We start from the raw sequence: 18,775 nt of genomic DNA, 5'->3' as shown, positions 1-18,775 counted from the left end.
CATGGCCTCATCTATTCTGAGACCAGAAGAACTAAATGGTGCCTGGCTACCATTACTGAGTGTTCTGGTCAGGGCCACAATAGACGGATTTCAACAGAACAGGAGAAAAATGTGGAACAGAACTGAAATTCTTAAAAGATCCAGACTAACTGGACTGGTTGAGTCTAGAGGACTCTCCAAGACTACTGTCCCAAGATACTCTTTAAACCTTAAACCAAAATTATCCTTTGAAGTCACCTTTTAGTTAAATAACAAATTGGCTCATAAAATAAAGAATATCACTCATGAGTAATGAGCTCCTTTAGAAAATCATCTGTATGAGGCCAAATGGTCAAAAATTAATCTAAAGCAGAGATAAGAAGATAAGGGGACAGGGAAACTAGAGTACTGGAAATAGTACAACCAGAATGGAGTAAAAGAGAATGATGACACATTGTGAAAAATGTAACCAGTATCACTTAATAATTTGTGTGGAAATTGTTAAAAGGAAACCTAATCTGCTGTGTAAACTTTCACTTTATACACAATAAAATGTTATTAAAAAAAAAAAATACAGACTCCAATGAATGCTTGCTATCAGAAATCTCATTCTGGATTTTAGCCATTCAACAATGTCCTCTCCTGAGCCACATTTAGAACCTTTCATAAAACCACAACATTATCTAAAATAAATATTGAATAAACAGTACAATGAGCTATTAAAATCTTTAACTCCTTCAACAAGAGAGGCAAGGTCTTATGGATTCAAATTTACCTTATAGATTCACTTGCAGCTTTGTCTTTTACAGTGGAAGAGAAAGAAGAATGAGTTTTGTCTTCAAATAGGTAAGAGAGCGGTGGTTTGACAAGATCTGTTGAGGAAAACAAATACATATTATCTTTATCTAATGACAGAGTTATCTGTTATATTTACATGTTGAGCGAAGAAGCCACTGTTACCTTCTGATTTCTGTCTGTCCCGGAGGAGGTACTTATTTGGAATAGTTAAATAACATCTCTGTAAACGCCTCCGCTCTCGATTTGGTCCTTCTGTTGGATCCAACTGCCAGGAGGCTGGATAGTAGATGGGGTCATACCAGACTGCTCTGAGAGTGAAAGCGAAAGATTGTTTTAAGTGGCAATCTGAAGACCGTTTATCTTGACTAGTGAAAATGCATATCCATAGAACATGCATTCTGAATCTCAGCCTCCCAGTTTCCCTTCTGAGGGCAACTTCTGCTACCAGTTTTTTCATCTAGTAATTTTTTAAAAAGTTATACCATGAATACTATGAACACTTTAGCACCAGGTATAAACACATTAGATTTAATATGGTTAGCAAAAGAACAAATCCATTTTCCAAATTAATTTTTCACATTTCCCATTTTGTCTAATGTAACTCAACTCAAATTTGTTCATTTTTATGGCATAAATCACATTTTAAAAAAGATTTAAAATAAATTTATATTTTAAAAATGAAAAAGTAATAAAACCATACTAAGAAAAGTTTTAGAAATACATAAGAAAAAGAATCACCCTTGCTCTTTGTTAACCTAAACACACTAAATACCAGTCATGGTTATTTTCTGTCATCCTTTTTTTCCCATGCATCTGTTTTGAACTTACAGTTATAACCATTATGTATACATGTTTCTATATCCTGTCTTCTTTCACTGAATACAGTATAATCTTTATTATCACTTCAAATGGCTACCTAATATTCCATTGAGTGGATTAATCACAATGCATTTAATGATATTACTATTATTATGTATTTAAGTTGTTTCCAATTCATTTACTAGCACAAATAATGCAGAGATAAAAACTTTTGCTTAATGTTTTTCCATATTTTGAATTTTTCCTTAAAACAGAATCACTAAATTAGGATAACTAGATCTAGAAATAAAATATCTGTAGGGTTTCTGACATATATTGTCAAAGTGTACAATGCCACCAAAGCTCTGATTAAGGGTTAGGGTACACTTCTGTAGCTCTCTTCTTTATCACCTGAAAAAAAACATTTTTTTTTAAACCATAAAAGGTAAAATATGGTATCTACAGGTCTTAAAAAAACAAATAAACAGATTAGCCTGTAAAAATCAAACCAAACTCACTGCTGTTGAGTCAATCCTGACTCAGAGTGACCCTACACGAAGAGTAGAGCTGCCCCATAGTGTTTCCAAGGTTGTAATCTTTACATAAGCAGGCTGCAACATCTTTTTCCAGAGGAGCCGCTGGTGGATTTGAACTGCCACCTGGGCTCCTTAAATTAGCCTGTAGCAATGTCTTTGATATACTTGCTGAAAATACATTTCCAATTTTTTAAGTGTTGTTACATTTGTTAAATATACTGGAAAAAATTAATGTTCAAATCCATTGACTCTCTTCTTTGAAGTTTCTTCTATTATTTCTGAGCTTAGAAAGTTATCTATCCTTCAAAGAATTGATAAATGCCTGATTGTGCTTTAGAAACGTTTTGAGTTTAACTCTTTTACCCATCTGGAAGTCACGTTAGTGCGTACGGGTTAGTATATTTTAGCACTTCAAAGTCATATTCATTCCCCAGTTATCTTAACCAAATTTACGGAATAATACTAATTTCCCTTTTTTGATTATTAGTGATGCAACTTTATTTTTAAAAAATGGTATTACCAAAGTCTTAGAAACTAAGATCTATTTCTCAACTATACTGTTTCAATGATTTCTCTCTCTTTTTTTTTTTTGCAAAGACCATACTGTTTAAATTCAAGCCAATTTTACAGATTTTATTCTTTCTCCATTACCCTCCCCCCGCCAAAGAATTAGAAAAAATATTTTCATATGATTATCCTTTAAGGTGAAATAAGTCACAAATGATTAAACAAAAATATTTAAACTAATGAAAAAAATCTTATGTATCTAACTGTGGAATAAACAGAATGTTTAACATCCATATATAAAATATTCACTTGAGACAATCTAAAAACATCCTCCCTGCTATTGAGTCCTCCTAGTTTGCTTACCTATCATGGGTCAGTTGTTGAATAAGTTCCTGCCAATGTCTGCTGGCACTCAGATCTATTTTATACATTCCTCTGATATGCTGAATCACCTTTTTTCTCTCAATTCCTTGGGAGAGTGATACAGCCTGGGTGATATCTGCAGCTATTTTAGATATATCTTTTGATTTTGAATCTAGACGCTGAAAGAGACTAAATAAACAGTAAGACATTCATCAGTTAAGCTTATGCAGAACATTAAATATATATCAAAACATAATACTTTAACTTCTAAAAGACATGACATTTCCAAAATATAACATCTGTCTTAGTTATCTAGTGCTGCTATAACAGAAATGCCACAAATGGTGGCTGTAACAAAACAGAAATTTATTTTCTCACACTTAGGAGGTTAGAAGTCCGAATTCAGGGCACTGACTCGAGGGGAACATTTTCTCTCTCTTCTGGCTCTGGGGGGAGGTCCTTGTCTTTTCAGCTTCTATTCCTTCATGTGGCAAGGAATCTATCTTCCCCCATCTATGCTTCTCTTGCTTGCTTGTTTAATCTCTTTTATATCTCAAAAGAGATTGATTTAAGGCATACCCTACACTAATCCTGTCTCATTAACATAAAAAGAATCCCCATTCTCAAATGGGATTAAAACCACAGGCACAGAGGTTAGGATTTACAACACATACTTTGGGGGGACACAATTCAATCTATAACAAAATCCTACCTTTGTTGATTATTATTAACTGTTTTCTGCCAGGTGGCTTTATTCACACCCTCTTCAGTTTCATATTTCTTTTGTTCCTAAAAGATTTAGATAATGATATACTATATAAACCTTATTTTTCCTTATTGAACATTGGCACAGAGTCCAACAAACTAATTTTAAAACCAAGTTAATACCAAAAAAAAAAAAAAAAAAAATTTGTCTCCAGGAGACCAAGATATTAAAACCCCTGAAATAATGTTAAAATTTCCCTTTGTTCCCCTATAATTTGGGTGCAGATATTAGGGTAGAATAGTTAGCCAGGGTTGCCAAACCTGATGGGTTTATGCAGTTGGTTGCTTCCTTACTTTGCTTTTTCATTAAAGAGCCCATAATTCAAGTTTTATGCTTCAACTTGCTTACCACCATAACATAAAAATCTTTCCATCATTGATGGATAAAAATGATCATACAGAATAAAACTCTCCTTAAAATAAGCCTGTTTTTTTCCATAATACTAGTAAAATCACAGTAAAAAGCGATATAAAGTAAAAACATTTTTTTCAAGATTATCATAAATGATAATTTAAAGAAGATATTTCAATTATCCTTTAATTATCTCCAAAGGAATCTCCTAAGAAACAAGTATGGTTTCCCTGACTTACCTCTTTGATCATCTTAATAAGGTCTGACTTCGTTGCTGCACTAGGGGGGCTGCATTTATGACCACATAATTTTAACGCATTCATAAGCAATTCTGCTGTGTCCAGTTCTTCTTTAGTCAACTCATCTTGGTGATTATGCATCAACTCTGACAAATACAAAACTAACTTTGCTCCATGCTGTAAAAAAAAAAAAAGTAAATTTTCTAGTAATAAAGAATTTTTATTTCTTCATTTACATATTTAACAGTAATTAAATCATATTCCTAGATTTACTTAACTATAAAGGTAATTTATAGAGTAAATTCACTATAATAAATTAGAACCAAATTATTTGTCATTTTCATTACAAATGAACAAAAAAACCTAGTTTGCAAATCTATTTTAAAGAGATCTCTCTTCTTATTGAAACCATTTCTAAAACCTAACTTCTAGATAAATTTAAAATTATCAGTGATAGAGATGCAAGTATGTCATAGAACTGGTACTGAGTAACTTTCTTGCTGGCAACTTTGTTTAAAAGAGTGTTGTGGAAGTTGAGTCTGTTAGGAAACTGGTGATTATAATCTCACTCTTCTCCCCACCCCTACCTCCAACACACGAACTTTACTGGCATAGTTTTAAAAACATTTATATTTTTCACCTGTATTAGGCTGCTGTGTGCCATCAACTCAAAGCAACCCTATAAGACAGAGCGGAACTGCCCCATAGGGCTTCCTGGGCTGTAATCTTCACAAGAGCAGATCAGGAGGTCTTTTCTCCCATGGAGCAACTGGTGGGACCTTTCAATTAGCAACCAAGCGCTTACCCACTGCGCCACAAGGGTTCCTTCATCCTCACAAACTTGCTGCCATCGAGTCGATTCCGACTTAACAGCGACCCTACAGGACAGAGTAGACCTGTCCCATAGGGTTCTAAAGAGCGCCTGGTAGATTTAAGCTGCTGACCATTTGGTTAGCAGCTGTAGCAATTAACCACTACGTCACCAGGGTTTCTTCTTTTATGTTGGCTGACACATACATGATATCATGTATCACCCCATAAATCACTTGTTGCTTGCAAAGGGATAAGCACAGGAGAGATTTAGCATCACCACCGTAAACCAGTGATCAGTCTTAGCATCACTACTAGTGGTATCACCAGGCACGTATTTCCTGATATGATGCAATATAACATATACAGCATCATTTATGATGTCTTGTTGCCAAAAATACTTGGCCTGAATCTAATAAAGCCTTCAGATCTAATTCCAACTTACAGGTAATACAGGAGATAAAGGGTCAAGTTAAATGACATCATGTGGAAACAACCAGATAAATCCAGAAGTTGGCCCAGTCTCTTCAAGACAATGTCATGGAAAAACAAGTTTGTGTGGAGACTATTCCAGATTAAAAGAGATCCAAGAAACATATAAACCAAATGAAATGCATGATCCGGTTGGGTCTGGTTTAAATAAACTAGCTATAAAAAATATTTTTGGGAAAATTAGAGAAATTTGATTATTTACTTGATATTTGATGACATTAGGGAATTACTGCTAACTTTTTAAGATGTAATAATGCTGTTACAGTTACATATGAAAATGTCTTCTCAAAAAATAATTTAGAGGTAAAATGTCATGATGTCTATAACTTATTTCAAATACTTCAGAAAAATAAATAAAACTAATATGATAAAAATATGAATAGCTGTTAACTCTGGGTGATGGTTACGGCATTCACTATACTATTCTCTCTACTTCTCTTTGTATGTTTGAAAATTTTCATGGTAAAAGGTAAAGTAGGCAAGCCAGCTTTGGGGGAAAGAATGATAGAGAAAATTTGCTAAAGGAATATAGGGAACAAACTTGGAGTAAAGGACAATAATTCTTAGTTTTTTTCAGAGAAAAATGAACTAGAAGGGAAACCTGTGATTAAGGTAAGAGAATTATCCATGCTGTAGGTATTACACTTGATTGTAATGTGTACAGTATTATTTAGACATTAATTTTGCCAATAAATTAAACATGTATATTTTATTTTAAAATCTGCATTGATACAAATTCCATTCCACTTGGCTTTATGACATTTTAAACTGTGAATAGTACTAAATGTCAACTAATGGATTTGGAAACGATTACATTTTGGGTGATATTTAAGTTAACATGCTGAATCACATCAGGTCACTTCCCAGAAGCATAAGATGAACATATGCAATGGTAAAAACAGCAAAGCTCATTTTAATACAACATTTTAAATTAGTCAGGAGACAGCTGCTATCTGACCAAAAGAGAAAAATGAACAGATGCTCTGTGAGTAAACGGCCTGGAGAGTTGGCAAATAAAGAAAACTGCTATGTGACTAGAATATTTTCATATGCATGTCTTAAAGGTAATGCTCTTTCTGTAACTTTAAAAAGATTTCAGTTTAGTATTCAATGACATTCTATCAGAAATGTTTTATTCATTCTGAATATCTAAAGAAACATGATTTTCTCAACCACTAAAGTTGTTTTTAATATATCATTTTAACAATCTTATCAATCATTTGATTGTAATTCCTGGGACTATAAAATGTGATATTGGGGATAGACACAAAAAATCTTGTTTTGTTTTTAGCTCTTTAGAAACTGATTTAAGGAATTGAATCTATTAAACATGAATCCTTAGAAAATAATAAAATTCTAAAATGTGTAAAATAAAATGCTCAATGAGGGTTCTAAGAAGGAGGAGTTCTAAGTGGACTAAAAAAGGTGAGGAAGGTTCTGAAGGAGGTGGAAAGCGAGCTGGGTATAAGCGATACGGACAGAACGCGCATACAGACAGACGAAAGGAGGGAGGCACGTCATGCCAGTAGACAATAGGACTAAAGCAGCATTGCAGCAGGAAATCACAGGATGTGACGGTGTGCCAGAGACAAGGAGGAGACTATGTTGAAAAGAGGAAAGGTTACAGACGGGAGAACCCGTCAGAATAAAGTTGTGGTGGTAGAAAAGAAGGCCATGGCTTTAAAAGTCAGGCAGATTGCAAATGGAATACAGCTTTTATATAGCTGTGAAAAGGACTGAGGAAGGTCTTCATATATATGGAATGGCCTCTAGGGAATACTGTGAAGTGAAAAAGTAAGTTGCAAAAGAGTGTATATAGTTCGTTGTCTTTCCTTTTGTTGACAAGAGGGTAATAATGTGTTTATATATATATATTTAAAATCCTGAGTTATGAATTAAAAAAACCTGGGTTCATAATGACAATGCAAAAATAAAATGTATATACATGCACATATACATGCAGATTTATTTGTATCTTCAAGAGAAATAAAAAACAAATAAAGATAGTTACCTACTGGGAGAGGAAAAAGTCATCAACGAATAAATGGATAAACCAAATGTGGTAAATACATACAATGGAATATTACTCAGCCATAAAGAGAAATGAAGTTCTGATACATGCTATGACATGAATCTTGAAAACATTATGCAGAGTGAAGTCAGTCAGTCACAAAATACTGTATGATCCCACTTACATAATATATCTAGAATAGGCAAATGTATAGGGACCAAGGTTTATTAGTGGTTTATTAGGGCACGGTGGTTAAGCACCTGGCTGCTAACCGAAAGGTCGACAGTTTGAACCTGCTCTGTGGTAGAAAGATGTGGCAGGCTGCTTCTGTAAAGATTCACAGCCTTGGAAACCCTATGTGACAGTTCTACTGTGTTCTATAGGGTCACTATGAGTCAGAATCAACTTGATGGCAACAGGTTTGGTTTTTTTGTTTGTTTTACCAGTGGTGGGAGGAAGAGGAAAAGAGGGAGTCATTGCTTAGAGGGCAATTAGTTCCCATCAAGGGTTATGGAAAAATTTGGAAATGAATAGTGGTGGTGATTACACAAATAATGAATGTAATTAATGTCAATAAATTGTGGAGATGGCAAATGTTTTGATATATGTATTTTTACCACAATAAAAAAGGGGAGAATACCTGTCCTTTCTTATATAATCACCCATCACTTTCTTTATTGAGGTATACTATACAGGGAGCCCTGGTGGCATAGTGGTTAAGAGCTCGGCTGCCAACCAAAAGGTCAGCAGTTCAAGTCCACCAGGACTCTTTGAAAACCTTCTTTAGCAGTTCTACTCTGTCCTATAGGGTTGCTATGAGTTGGGATTGACTCGATGGCAATACATTTGGTTTGGTTGGTTCTATACTTTACAGAGCCCTGGTGGTGCAATGGCTGACACGCTCAGCTGCTAACTGAAATGTGAGCAGTTCAAACCAGGGCTTTGAACTGGCTCTGCCCAGTTCAATCATGGCCAATGAAGCAAAACCCAAATGGACCCAAATTTTTAAAATGTGGGTGAACTGTAATGGTAACTGGAAAGGGAAAAATTAGGGGTGAAAGCTCTGCTAGAAGCTTAATTTCCCTTTTAGAAAACAGGAGCAGCATGAGCACTGCCGAGCAACCCAATCTCTTGACTGGCAGAGTCTGAAACAGCAGTGCCCTACTCAAAGATTGCTGCCCACTGCACCATTGTGAATGTGCGTCGCTCTCCATAGTCCTGGCAATAATCCAGCCTCCTGTATAAGGCTCCTGAAAGGACTCAACACATCTCAAGTCTCCCATGCCAGGGCTTCAATTCAATTTTTCCGGTTCCATTCGTCATTCTGTTTCACCCAAATTTAAAAAATTTGGGTCTGTTCTGATTTCACTTTGTCAGCCATGACTGAACTAGTTCGAACCATTTCGAAGCCCTGGTTCAAATCCACCGGCAGCTCAGCAGGAGAAAAGACTTGGCGATCTGCTCCCTTAAAGATTTGATTACAGCCCAGGAAACTCTATGCGGCAGTTCTACTCTGTCATAGTAGGGTCTCTATGAGTCAGAATCGGTGACCCACAACAATACTATACACACAATAAAATGCACAAATATTTAGTGTTCATTTCTATGGGTTTTGACACCTGCATACACCTATGTAACTACTACCCAAAATAAGATATAGTACATTTTTATCACCCCAGAAAATTCCCCGTGCCCTATTTCAGTCAACTCCTTTCTCACCCCTCTCCTCTCCACAGACACTACTGTCCTGACTTCTATCACTATATTTTAGTCTTGCCTGTTCTTGGACTTCATACGAATGGAATCACAGAGCATGTGCCCTTTTGTTTTTGGCTGCCACTTTCACAAACACACAATGTTTTTGAGAATCAACCACGATGTTAGGTGTATTAGTAGTTTGTTCCTTTTTATCGCCATATAGCAGTTTATTATAGAAATATATCACAATCTATTTATATATTTCTCCTGTTGTTAGGCATTTGTATTGTTTCAAGTTTTTTGGCCATTATAAAAAGAGGTTGCCATGAATATTCTTGTACAGGTCTTTTTTGGACATATGTCTTAATTTCTCCTGGGCAAATACCTAAAAATTGAATTTCAGGGTCATAAGTTAAGTGCATATTTAATTTCATAAAAAGCTGCTCAACAGTTCTCTTAAGTGGTTGTACCACTTAAAATCTCCATCTATCGCTCTTGAAGTGATAGAGTTTATAGACTTTGAAATTCTTTTAAGTATTCTGATTTGATCACACCAAATGATCAACATTTTCTGTGTGTTTTAAATGACTGTAAATATTTTTTGAAATGTTATACATACTGCTGTTTGAACTATTCAGCATAGACATTTCGTGGATAACACACTTCTTTTAAAAGTCCCCAAGCTGTTTTTAAAGGAAACAAACACTGAAGATTAGTAACTAACTACGAAGGATCTTACAAGTACTCACAAGCAGCATTTCTTAATTTAAGCACTTGAAAAAGGACTGGAAAATAAATATAAAGGGCTAGTCGAGGCTAACGTAAGAGCATCTGTAGAAAGACCTTAGGTGAAAATTGCTTGGTAAGAAAAAAAAACTATATTTTATCACAGTAGTCACAAAAATACAGTTTAATTTCAGCTCTTGTCTCATATAACTTTATATTTCACCAAATGCTTTTATTTATCTTACTAAATGCTGAGACACTTACTTGCAGGGATGGGCTGAGACAGTCTCTTAGAATTTCCTGATGATTTGGTTCATGAACTATCTCAAATATTTGCTTTCTCTCTTGTGAAGAGTGGCTTGGTGACAAAATATGCACTAGCAGTCTCCCAAGCTGCATTCGAAAGGTGTCCTTACAAGACCACAGGATTCTAGTCCACTGCTGTTTAGACCCACTGGCTTTATTTGAACCCTTAAATCAAAATAGGAATGAAACAGAATTAGACTTCTTAAGCAACAATACACAAACTTTACTTCAGCCTTAAAGGAAATCATGGGCGCGGGGGCGGGGGGGGGGGCGGGGGGGCAGAAAGACTATCATGGAACATGTTTTATTCTAGATTTGCTTTAAAAATCAAAATTGGAAATGCATACAGATATCTATATAAATGGGGGTTGAAAAGAGATGGATGAAGAAGCCAAACTCCTAAGTCATTTTAAAAATTGCTGAGGACTTGGAAAATATAAGTTAAAAAAGAAAAAGTAAGAAAACTGAACTACCAAAGAACAACGAAATGGTAGGAAAGCCCACAGTGATTTTGTAATACAAAAGAAAAAGAATCCATAATAAAGACTTGAATTAGTATTAAAATAAAAACCAAACCCGCTACTGTAAAGTCGAGTCCGACTCATAATGACCCCATAGGTCAGAGTAAAACTGCTGCATAGGGTTTCCAAGGCTGTAATCTTTACAGGAGTAGACTGCCACATCTCTCTCCCAGAGTGGCTGGTGGGTTCAAACAGCCGACCTTTTGGTTAGCAGCCGAGTACTTAACCACAGTGCCACCAGGGCTCTTTAATATTAAAATATACTGACAAATTAAGAGCTACGTATAAACTGGCCATCAATATCCTCTAAAAGTAACCAAACAAGCTATTTCAACTGTGGTCTAATGAAGGCTAGCCCAATCCAGATCAAATTGCCTGTACCTGGCTTAAAACTGGACTCAGTCAGTACATTTTAGAGTTTATTCTGAGGTTTGCAAATGGCTAGCTCTAAGGGCCCTTGGTGTGAATGATTCAGTACTAAGTGGAACCTGCAGTTTGTTTCCCTATTCAGAGCTAGACATCAAAAGCTAGTTTATATTTAGAGATTTGCAGAGTCTTGATTTATGAGTTCTGCTAGAATTAGATTGGCCTTTAGTATTTATAGAGTGAACTGAATGGTTTGTTCCATATGGTCAACTGTAAGTAACCCAAAGAAACCCAAATAAGAAAATGATAAATGGAGGCTGACATTTGTCAGTATTCTGTACATAATCTTCAAGGGTATTGGATATTTTTAAGCCAGAATTCAAACGTCATTAATAATTCAGAAACTCAAGAGTAAGTAGTTATAAGTGACCAGTTGCCACTGAGTCAATTTCAACTCATGGTGACTCTATGAGTTTCAGAGTAGACCTGTGCTTCATAGGACTTTCAATGGCTGTGATCTTTTGGAAGTAGATCACCAGGCTTTTCTTCCAGTGTGCCTCTGGGTAGATTTGAACCACCAATCTTGCTCTTAGTAGATGCTTTAAAAACAGGCTAATTGGACCCCTACCTCATATCATATACAAAACTCAAAATGGATCAAAGATCTAAATGTATGAGCTAAAATTATTGAGCTCATAAAAGAAAACATGGGGGTAAATCTTCATAAACTTGCTTTTGCCAATGGTTTCTTAGATATGACACTAAAAGCCCAAGAACAAAAGAAAAAATAGGTAAATTGGACTCTATTACAATTTAAAACTTTTGTGCATTAAAAGATGCTATCAAGAAAGTGAAAAGACAACCTGCAGAACAGGAGAAAATACTTGCATAGCATGTGTACAATAAGGACCTAGTATATACAGAACTCTTGTAACTCAACAACAAAAAGACAAACAACCCAAATAAAAAGTGAGCAAAGGACTTGAATAAACATTTCTCCAAAAAAAGGTATACAAGTGGCTTACAAGCACATGAAATGATGCTCAACATCATTAGTCATTAGGGAAATGCCAATCAAAATCACAATGAGATACCACTTCACACCCACTTTTCTAGTTTTTTTTTTCTAGTGCCAAAAGTCACACCCACTAGGAAGGTTATAATCAAAAGAACAGAAAATAATGAGTGTTGAAGAGGATGTGGAGAAATTGGAACCCTCATGCACTGTTGGTAGGAGTGTAAAATGGTTCATTTGCTATGAAAAACAGTTTTGCAGTTCCTCAGAAAGTTAAACATAGAATTACCATGTGAGCCCATAATTCCATTCCTAGGTATATATTCAAAAGACTTAAAAATAGGTGTTTAAACAAAAACTTGTACATGAATGCTCACAGCAACACTATTCACAATAACCAAAGGTAGGAACAACCCAAATATATCAACTTATGAATGGATAAATGAATGTAGTATAGCCACACAATTATTATTCAGTCATAAAAATATTGATATATGTACAACGTGGATAAAACTTAAAAACATTTTGCTAAGTGAAAGAAGCCAGTCACAAAAGACCACATATTGTATGATTCCATTCCTTTGAAATGTTCAGAATAGGGAAATCCAGAGAGACAGAATGCAAATTAGTGGCTGCCAGGGGCTGGGGGGAGGAGGGAAAGGAGAGTGACCGATGAATGGGTATGTGGTTTCTTTCTGGAATGGCGAAGAAGTCCCGGAACTAGACAGCTGTGAGAAAGGCAGAACATTGTGAATATATTTAATGCTGCTGAATTGTACACTTTAAAACGGTTAAAATGCTGAATTTTTTTGTATGTGTATTTTACTAAAATTTTAAAAAAGGAGGGGGAAATTTAAAAGATGAAGGTGTGACATTTAAAGAAAAATTGGAATTAAAAATGATACTGACAAAAAAAGAAAGTAGGCTGATTATTTTTAAACTACAAAATTCAATGCAAAAAAAAAAGTGCAGTACCGATACATGTTACATGGATGAGCTTTGAAAACATGATGCATTATACGTACTGTGTGACTCCATTAATATGAAAAGTCCAGAAAAGGCAAATCCATACAGACAGAAGGTAGATTAGTGGTGGCCAGGGTTTGTGGGCGGGGTGGTAGAGGGTTGGGGTGAGGGTGCAGAGTGACTGCTTTCCCTTTGGGGTGATGAAAATGTTCTAGAACTAGACAGTGGTGATGGCTGCCAAAAAAAAAAAACACCCAAGCCCGTTGCTGTTGAGTCGATTCCAATTCATAGCGACCCTACAGGACAGAGTAGAACTGGCCCATAGAGCTTCCAAGAAGTGCCTAGGGGATTCGAACTGCCGACCTTTTGGTTAGCAGCCATAGCGCTTAACCACTACGCCACCAGGGTTTCTGGCATGGTTGTGCTACAGTGTAAATGTACTTAATGCCACTGAACTGTACATTTTAAAATGGTTAAAGTGGTGAATTTTATCACAATCAAAACAAAACAGGCTATTAATTTAAACTCTCATGGTAATCACGAAGCTCTACTCTTTTCTAATGCTGATTTTATATAACAATAATGTTAGAAAACTAGCTAACAGGATGCAGACTGAAAAAGCAATACAGCATGAAGTGAATCCTTTTGGAAAGGGTAAATTAGCAATATAGAGTGTTCCACTGCTAAAAATTCAAGTTGACTGAGTTTCTGAAAACCCTGTGGAAGAGGACAACGGAATATTATTTTGGAAATATGTGATACCAACACATAAAACCTCTAATCCTTTTGTGCGAACGACCAACGGACAATGAATTAATTTACTTACAATAGACACTTTGAATCCTTCTACCAGATAGGTGAACATTTCTTTCTGAAATGGATTGAAAACAGAAGGCTGTGCATGATGAATAGTCTCCTCAGAAATTTCAGTCTGGGGAACTGAGTTCTTGCTTTGAGTTATGTTTTCTGGAGTACTCAAAATATCAACAACATCTGGATTAAACTCTATGAATTAAAAAAATAATAATAAAGAAGATTAGTCAAATCACTGACATATTACAAACGGTAATGATGCTGGTAAAAATATTCTATGTAATTAGTAATTTAGCCATCACAATATAAATGTGTAATAAGATGCAGTAAATGCAATACACTTATTTGTTATAGATTATTTTACACATAATTTTTCCGAAGGGTTTTTGATTCATATTTATTAAAACTTTATAATTGTGAAATTATATGTATTTATTAAATACATGTATTTATTAATTTAAGCTTAAATAAAAATAATGAAAATTTCTATTACTTTTAAAACCTATAAAATCAATTAAAAACTAGATATTCACAAACTAGCCTTCAATCCTTCTTTATTCAGAATTTTAAGGAAATAAAGTGGGTAAATGAGTGAATATTCTAAACAACTGATTTACACCCTTTAAAGCAGGGAAACTTTAAAAAATATTTCCAATTTGATATAATTTTTTTCTGAAATAAACTGTGATTCTAGACTTCTAAAAAAGAAATACACAGCAGGCAATTTAAACTGATCTTACTGACTCTCTCTCATTACAGCATATTAAAAACTGCTCCTGGACATAAGCACCAGGGTAGCGTTTCACTCTTCTCTTACCTCACTGTACAAACACAGCCACTCTGGTTAATGGCAGTCAGTCTGCTTTCATCTCCTGTTATCTAACAACTGCCAACGTTAACACAATGTCAGTGGAAAGCAGATAACCAAGTTATTAATTTAGCAACCTTAGTTTATTAAGCTAATATGCTCTGGCTTAAGAGCAATGCTGTTCTTCTTCATGACCGAAGTGTATGGTCTCTGTGACAGCTATTTTCTTTGCAACTCAGAGGACCTTTTTACTTATTCCCAGATTTGTAGTTATATTATGAAGGGTTATGGTACCATAAATCTGACTACCATACATGTGGCATCACTATACTTTGTCATTATGGTGCTATCTTAAAAATATAAGATGCCAATAGAGAGTCCAGAAACAGCTTTATACATACACATGGGCATTTTATTTGTGGCAAAGACGCCACTGCAGTGCTATAGAGAAGGAATGGACTTTTCAATAAAGGGTGCTGGGTCAACTGCATATCCATATGAAAAAAAATGAATCCTGACCCCTACCTCACACTACATACAAAAATCAAGAGCAGATCAACTGTAGAGTTAAATATGAAAAGTAAAACAATATGACTTCTCAAAGCTAATCTGGGATAATAACATTGTGACCTTAGGGTAAGCAAAAATTTAATCAAGAAGACATTGAAAGGATGTTATAAAGGAACAGACTGATAAACTGGAATGTAATTCAAATTAAGAATATCTATTCATTATAGAAGGAGCCCTGGTGGCACAGTGCTTAAGAACTTGCCTGCTAACTGAAAGGTCTGTAGTTTGAACCCACCAGCTGCTCTGTGAGAGAAAGCTATGGCAGTCTACTTCCAAAAACATTACAACCTTAGAAATCCTATGGAGCTGTTCTACTCATTCCTATAGGGCTGCTATGAGTTGAAATTGACTCAAAGGCAACAGGTCTGGCTTTTGGTTTATTCATTATAGGATTGCTATGAGTTGGAAGCAGCTCAACAGCAACAGGTGTGCGTGATTTATTAGAGATACTATGAAACCCAAAAAACCAAACCCAGTGCCGTTGAGTCGATTCCGACTCATAGCAACCCTACAGGACAGAGCAGAACTGCCCCACAGAGTTTCCACAGAGCGCCTGGCGGATTTGAACTGCCAACCCTTTGGTTAGCAGCTGTAGCACTTAACCACAACACCACCAGGGTTTCCAGAGATACTATGAAGAAGAAAAAGCCCGCCACAGATGAAGAAGATTTGCAATGTGTATTTCTGACAAGGAATGCGTATCTAGACTGTATAAAGTACTCCTACAAATCATTCAGACAGACAGGCAACCCAAACAGAAAAAGCTGTTAAAAGACAAGGAAAGGCACTTCAGAAAAGAGGGCATACCAAATCGCCAATAAACATAGAAGAGGAGCTGAACATTATTAATTATTATGAGAATGCAAATAAAACCCACAATGAGATATTACTAGAAAACCAGTGGGTCGGGGGGAGACTAAAACTAAAAACACTGACAATACCAAGTTTGGCAAGGATGTAGAGCAACTGTACGTTTCCTTCACTGCTAGTGAAAGTGTAAGCTAGTACGCCATTTTAGAAAACTGTCTGACAGTATTTACTGAAGCTTAACATACATAATTTCATTGCTAGGAATATGCCAAACCCCAGAAACAAGAATATATATTACCGAAAAACAAACACAAAAATATTCACAGCAGCATAATCACAAGTGCCCAGCAATAGCACTCTGCATAAGTAAACAGTGTTGTATGTATATGATGAAATACTCACCAAAAATGAGAATGAATGACCTGCTGCTATACTCAATAGTACGGATTAGTTTTACAAACATAACATTGAGCAAAAGAAGTCAGGCACAAAGGCACACATACCATATTATACATATGCAGTATGACTCAAGAACAGGCACAATTAGATTACTAAGTTGTGATGGTAAAAGGCAAACAGGTGGTTACCTTTGGTGAAGGGATAATGACTGGGAGGGACATACAAGCTTCTGAAGTATTGGTAATGTACTATTTCTTGATTTTGGTTTGATAACACGAGTGTATGCACTTTTTAAAAAGCAATGAACTACACACTTACGATTTGTGCATTTGTATCATATTTAAAAGCTTACTTTAAATACATTGGAAGTGGAAGCTAGAAGGAAGTGGTACAATATTTTTCAAGTGCTGAAAGAAAAAAGTATCAACCCAGAATCATATACCCAGAGAAAACATTCTTCACAAATAATGGAGAAATCAAGACATCCTCAGATGAAGGAAAGTTAAGAGGGCTTGTTGCCAGCACACCTACCTGAATAGAAAGGCTAAAGAAGTTCTCTAAACAGAAATGCAACCATAAAAGAAAAAAAAAGGTTAGACTATCAGGAAGGAAGGAAGAACATGGTAAGCAAAAATATGGGTAAATACAATAGGCTTTCCTTCTCTTGAATTTTCTAGATTATGTTTGACAGATGAAACAAAAATTGCAACATTGTCTGATGTGTTTCTAAATGCATATAAGGAAAAATTTAACAAAATTATAAATGTGGGAGGGTAAGGGGACATACAAGGAGGTAAGGTTTCTACACTTCATTAGAATCCATAAAATGACACCAGTAGACTATAAGTTATGTATGTATGATGTAATACCTATAAAACCTATAGTAACCACTAAAAAAGTTATGCAGAAAGATACACTCGGAACACTATACATAAATAAAAATTGAATAAGTGTTGAAGTAACTCATAGAAACCAAAAAACATACTTCTAAATAATCCATGGATCAAAGAGGAAGTCTTAAGAGAAACAAAAAAATACAAAGAAATGAATGAAAATGAAAATAGTACATATCAAACCTTGTGGACACAGCTAGGGCAGTGTTGACAGAGACATTTATAGCACTTAATGCAACATTAGAAAAGAGGAAAAATCTCAAATCAGTAATCTAAGCTCCCATCTTAAGAACCTAGAAAAAGAAGAGCAAAATAAACCCAAAGCAAGCAGAAGGAAGACTATAATAAAGGGTAAAGACCAATGAAGCTGAAAATAGAGAAAAACCAATGAAACAAAGAGCTGGTTCTTTGAAAAGATTAGGAAGATTGGTAAATCTTTAGCAAGTCTGGCGTAGAAAAAATAGAGAAGACATAGATGACCAATTTCAGCAATCAAACGGAGAATACCATTACATATCCCACAGAATCTAAAAGATAACAAGGTAATAGTGCAAACAACTCTGCACATATAAATCTGACAACTTAGAGGGCATGTATAGTACCACTTCCTCAAAAAACACAGGCTGGAGAAACCTGGAAGGCATTATGCTGAGTGAAATTAGTCAGCTGCAAAAGGACGAATATTGTATGACACCACTATTATAAGAACTCGAGAAATAGTTTAAAGAGAAAAGAAAATATTCTTTGATGGTTATGAGAGTGGGGTGGAAGGTGGGAGGGAGGGGGGATTCACTAATTAGATAGTAGACATGAAATATTTTAGATGAAGGGAAAGACAACACATAATACAAGAGAGGTCAGCTGGACTACACCAAGAGCAAAGAAGCTTCCTGAATAAACTGAACGCTTCAAAGGCCAGTGCGGCCGAGGCAGGGGTTGGGGGGCTATGGTTTCAGGGGACATCTACGTCAATTGGCATAATAAAACCTATTGAAAAAACATTCTGCATCCCACTTTGGAGAGTGGCATCTGGGGTCTTAAATGCTAGAAAGCAGCCATCTAAAATGTATCAGTTGGTCTCAACACACCTGGAGCAAAGGAAAATGAAGAACACCAAAGACACAAGGTAATTATGAGCCCAAGAGACAGAACGGGCCACATAAACCAAAGACTATATCAGCCTGAGACCAGAAGAACTAGATGGTGCCCAGCTACAACGGATGACTGCCCTGAC

General features: G+C 35.6%; 1 protein-coding gene across 6 annotated transcripts in view; it reads right to left on the bottom strand.

The window, feature by feature from the left end:
• The window catches only part of LYST (lysosomal trafficking regulator), a 211,994-nt gene that overhangs the window by 66,779 nt on the left and 126,440 nt on the right, over window positions 1-18,775 (bottom strand). For all 6 annotated transcript variants that reach the window (XM_049868668.1, XM_049868673.1, XM_049868670.1 and 3 more), the window contains 7 exons: window positions 14,075-14,253; window positions 10,339-10,545; window positions 4,338-4,514; window positions 3,694-3,770; window positions 2,982-3,170; window positions 940-1,085; window positions 755-851 (listed from right to left, as the gene is read on the bottom strand). In XM_049868668.1, coding sequence (XP_049724625.1) covers window positions 755-851; window positions 940-1,085; window positions 2,982-3,170; window positions 3,694-3,770; window positions 4,338-4,514; window positions 10,339-10,545; window positions 14,075-14,253 — 1,072 coding nt within the window. The remainder of the gene's footprint in view (window positions 1-754; window positions 852-939; window positions 1,086-2,981; window positions 3,171-3,693; window positions 3,771-4,337; window positions 4,515-10,338; window positions 10,546-14,074; window positions 14,254-18,775) is intronic.

This window comes from Elephas maximus, chromosome 24 (assembly GCF_024166365.1).
Source record: "Elephas maximus indicus isolate mEleMax1 chromosome 24, mEleMax1 primary haplotype, whole genome shotgun sequence".
Taxonomy (NCBI): domain Eukaryota; kingdom Metazoa; phylum Chordata; class Mammalia; order Proboscidea; family Elephantidae; genus Elephas; species Elephas maximus.
Note: the sequence above shows the minus strand (reverse complement) of the source record. Positions and strands in the feature narration are given on the sequence as shown.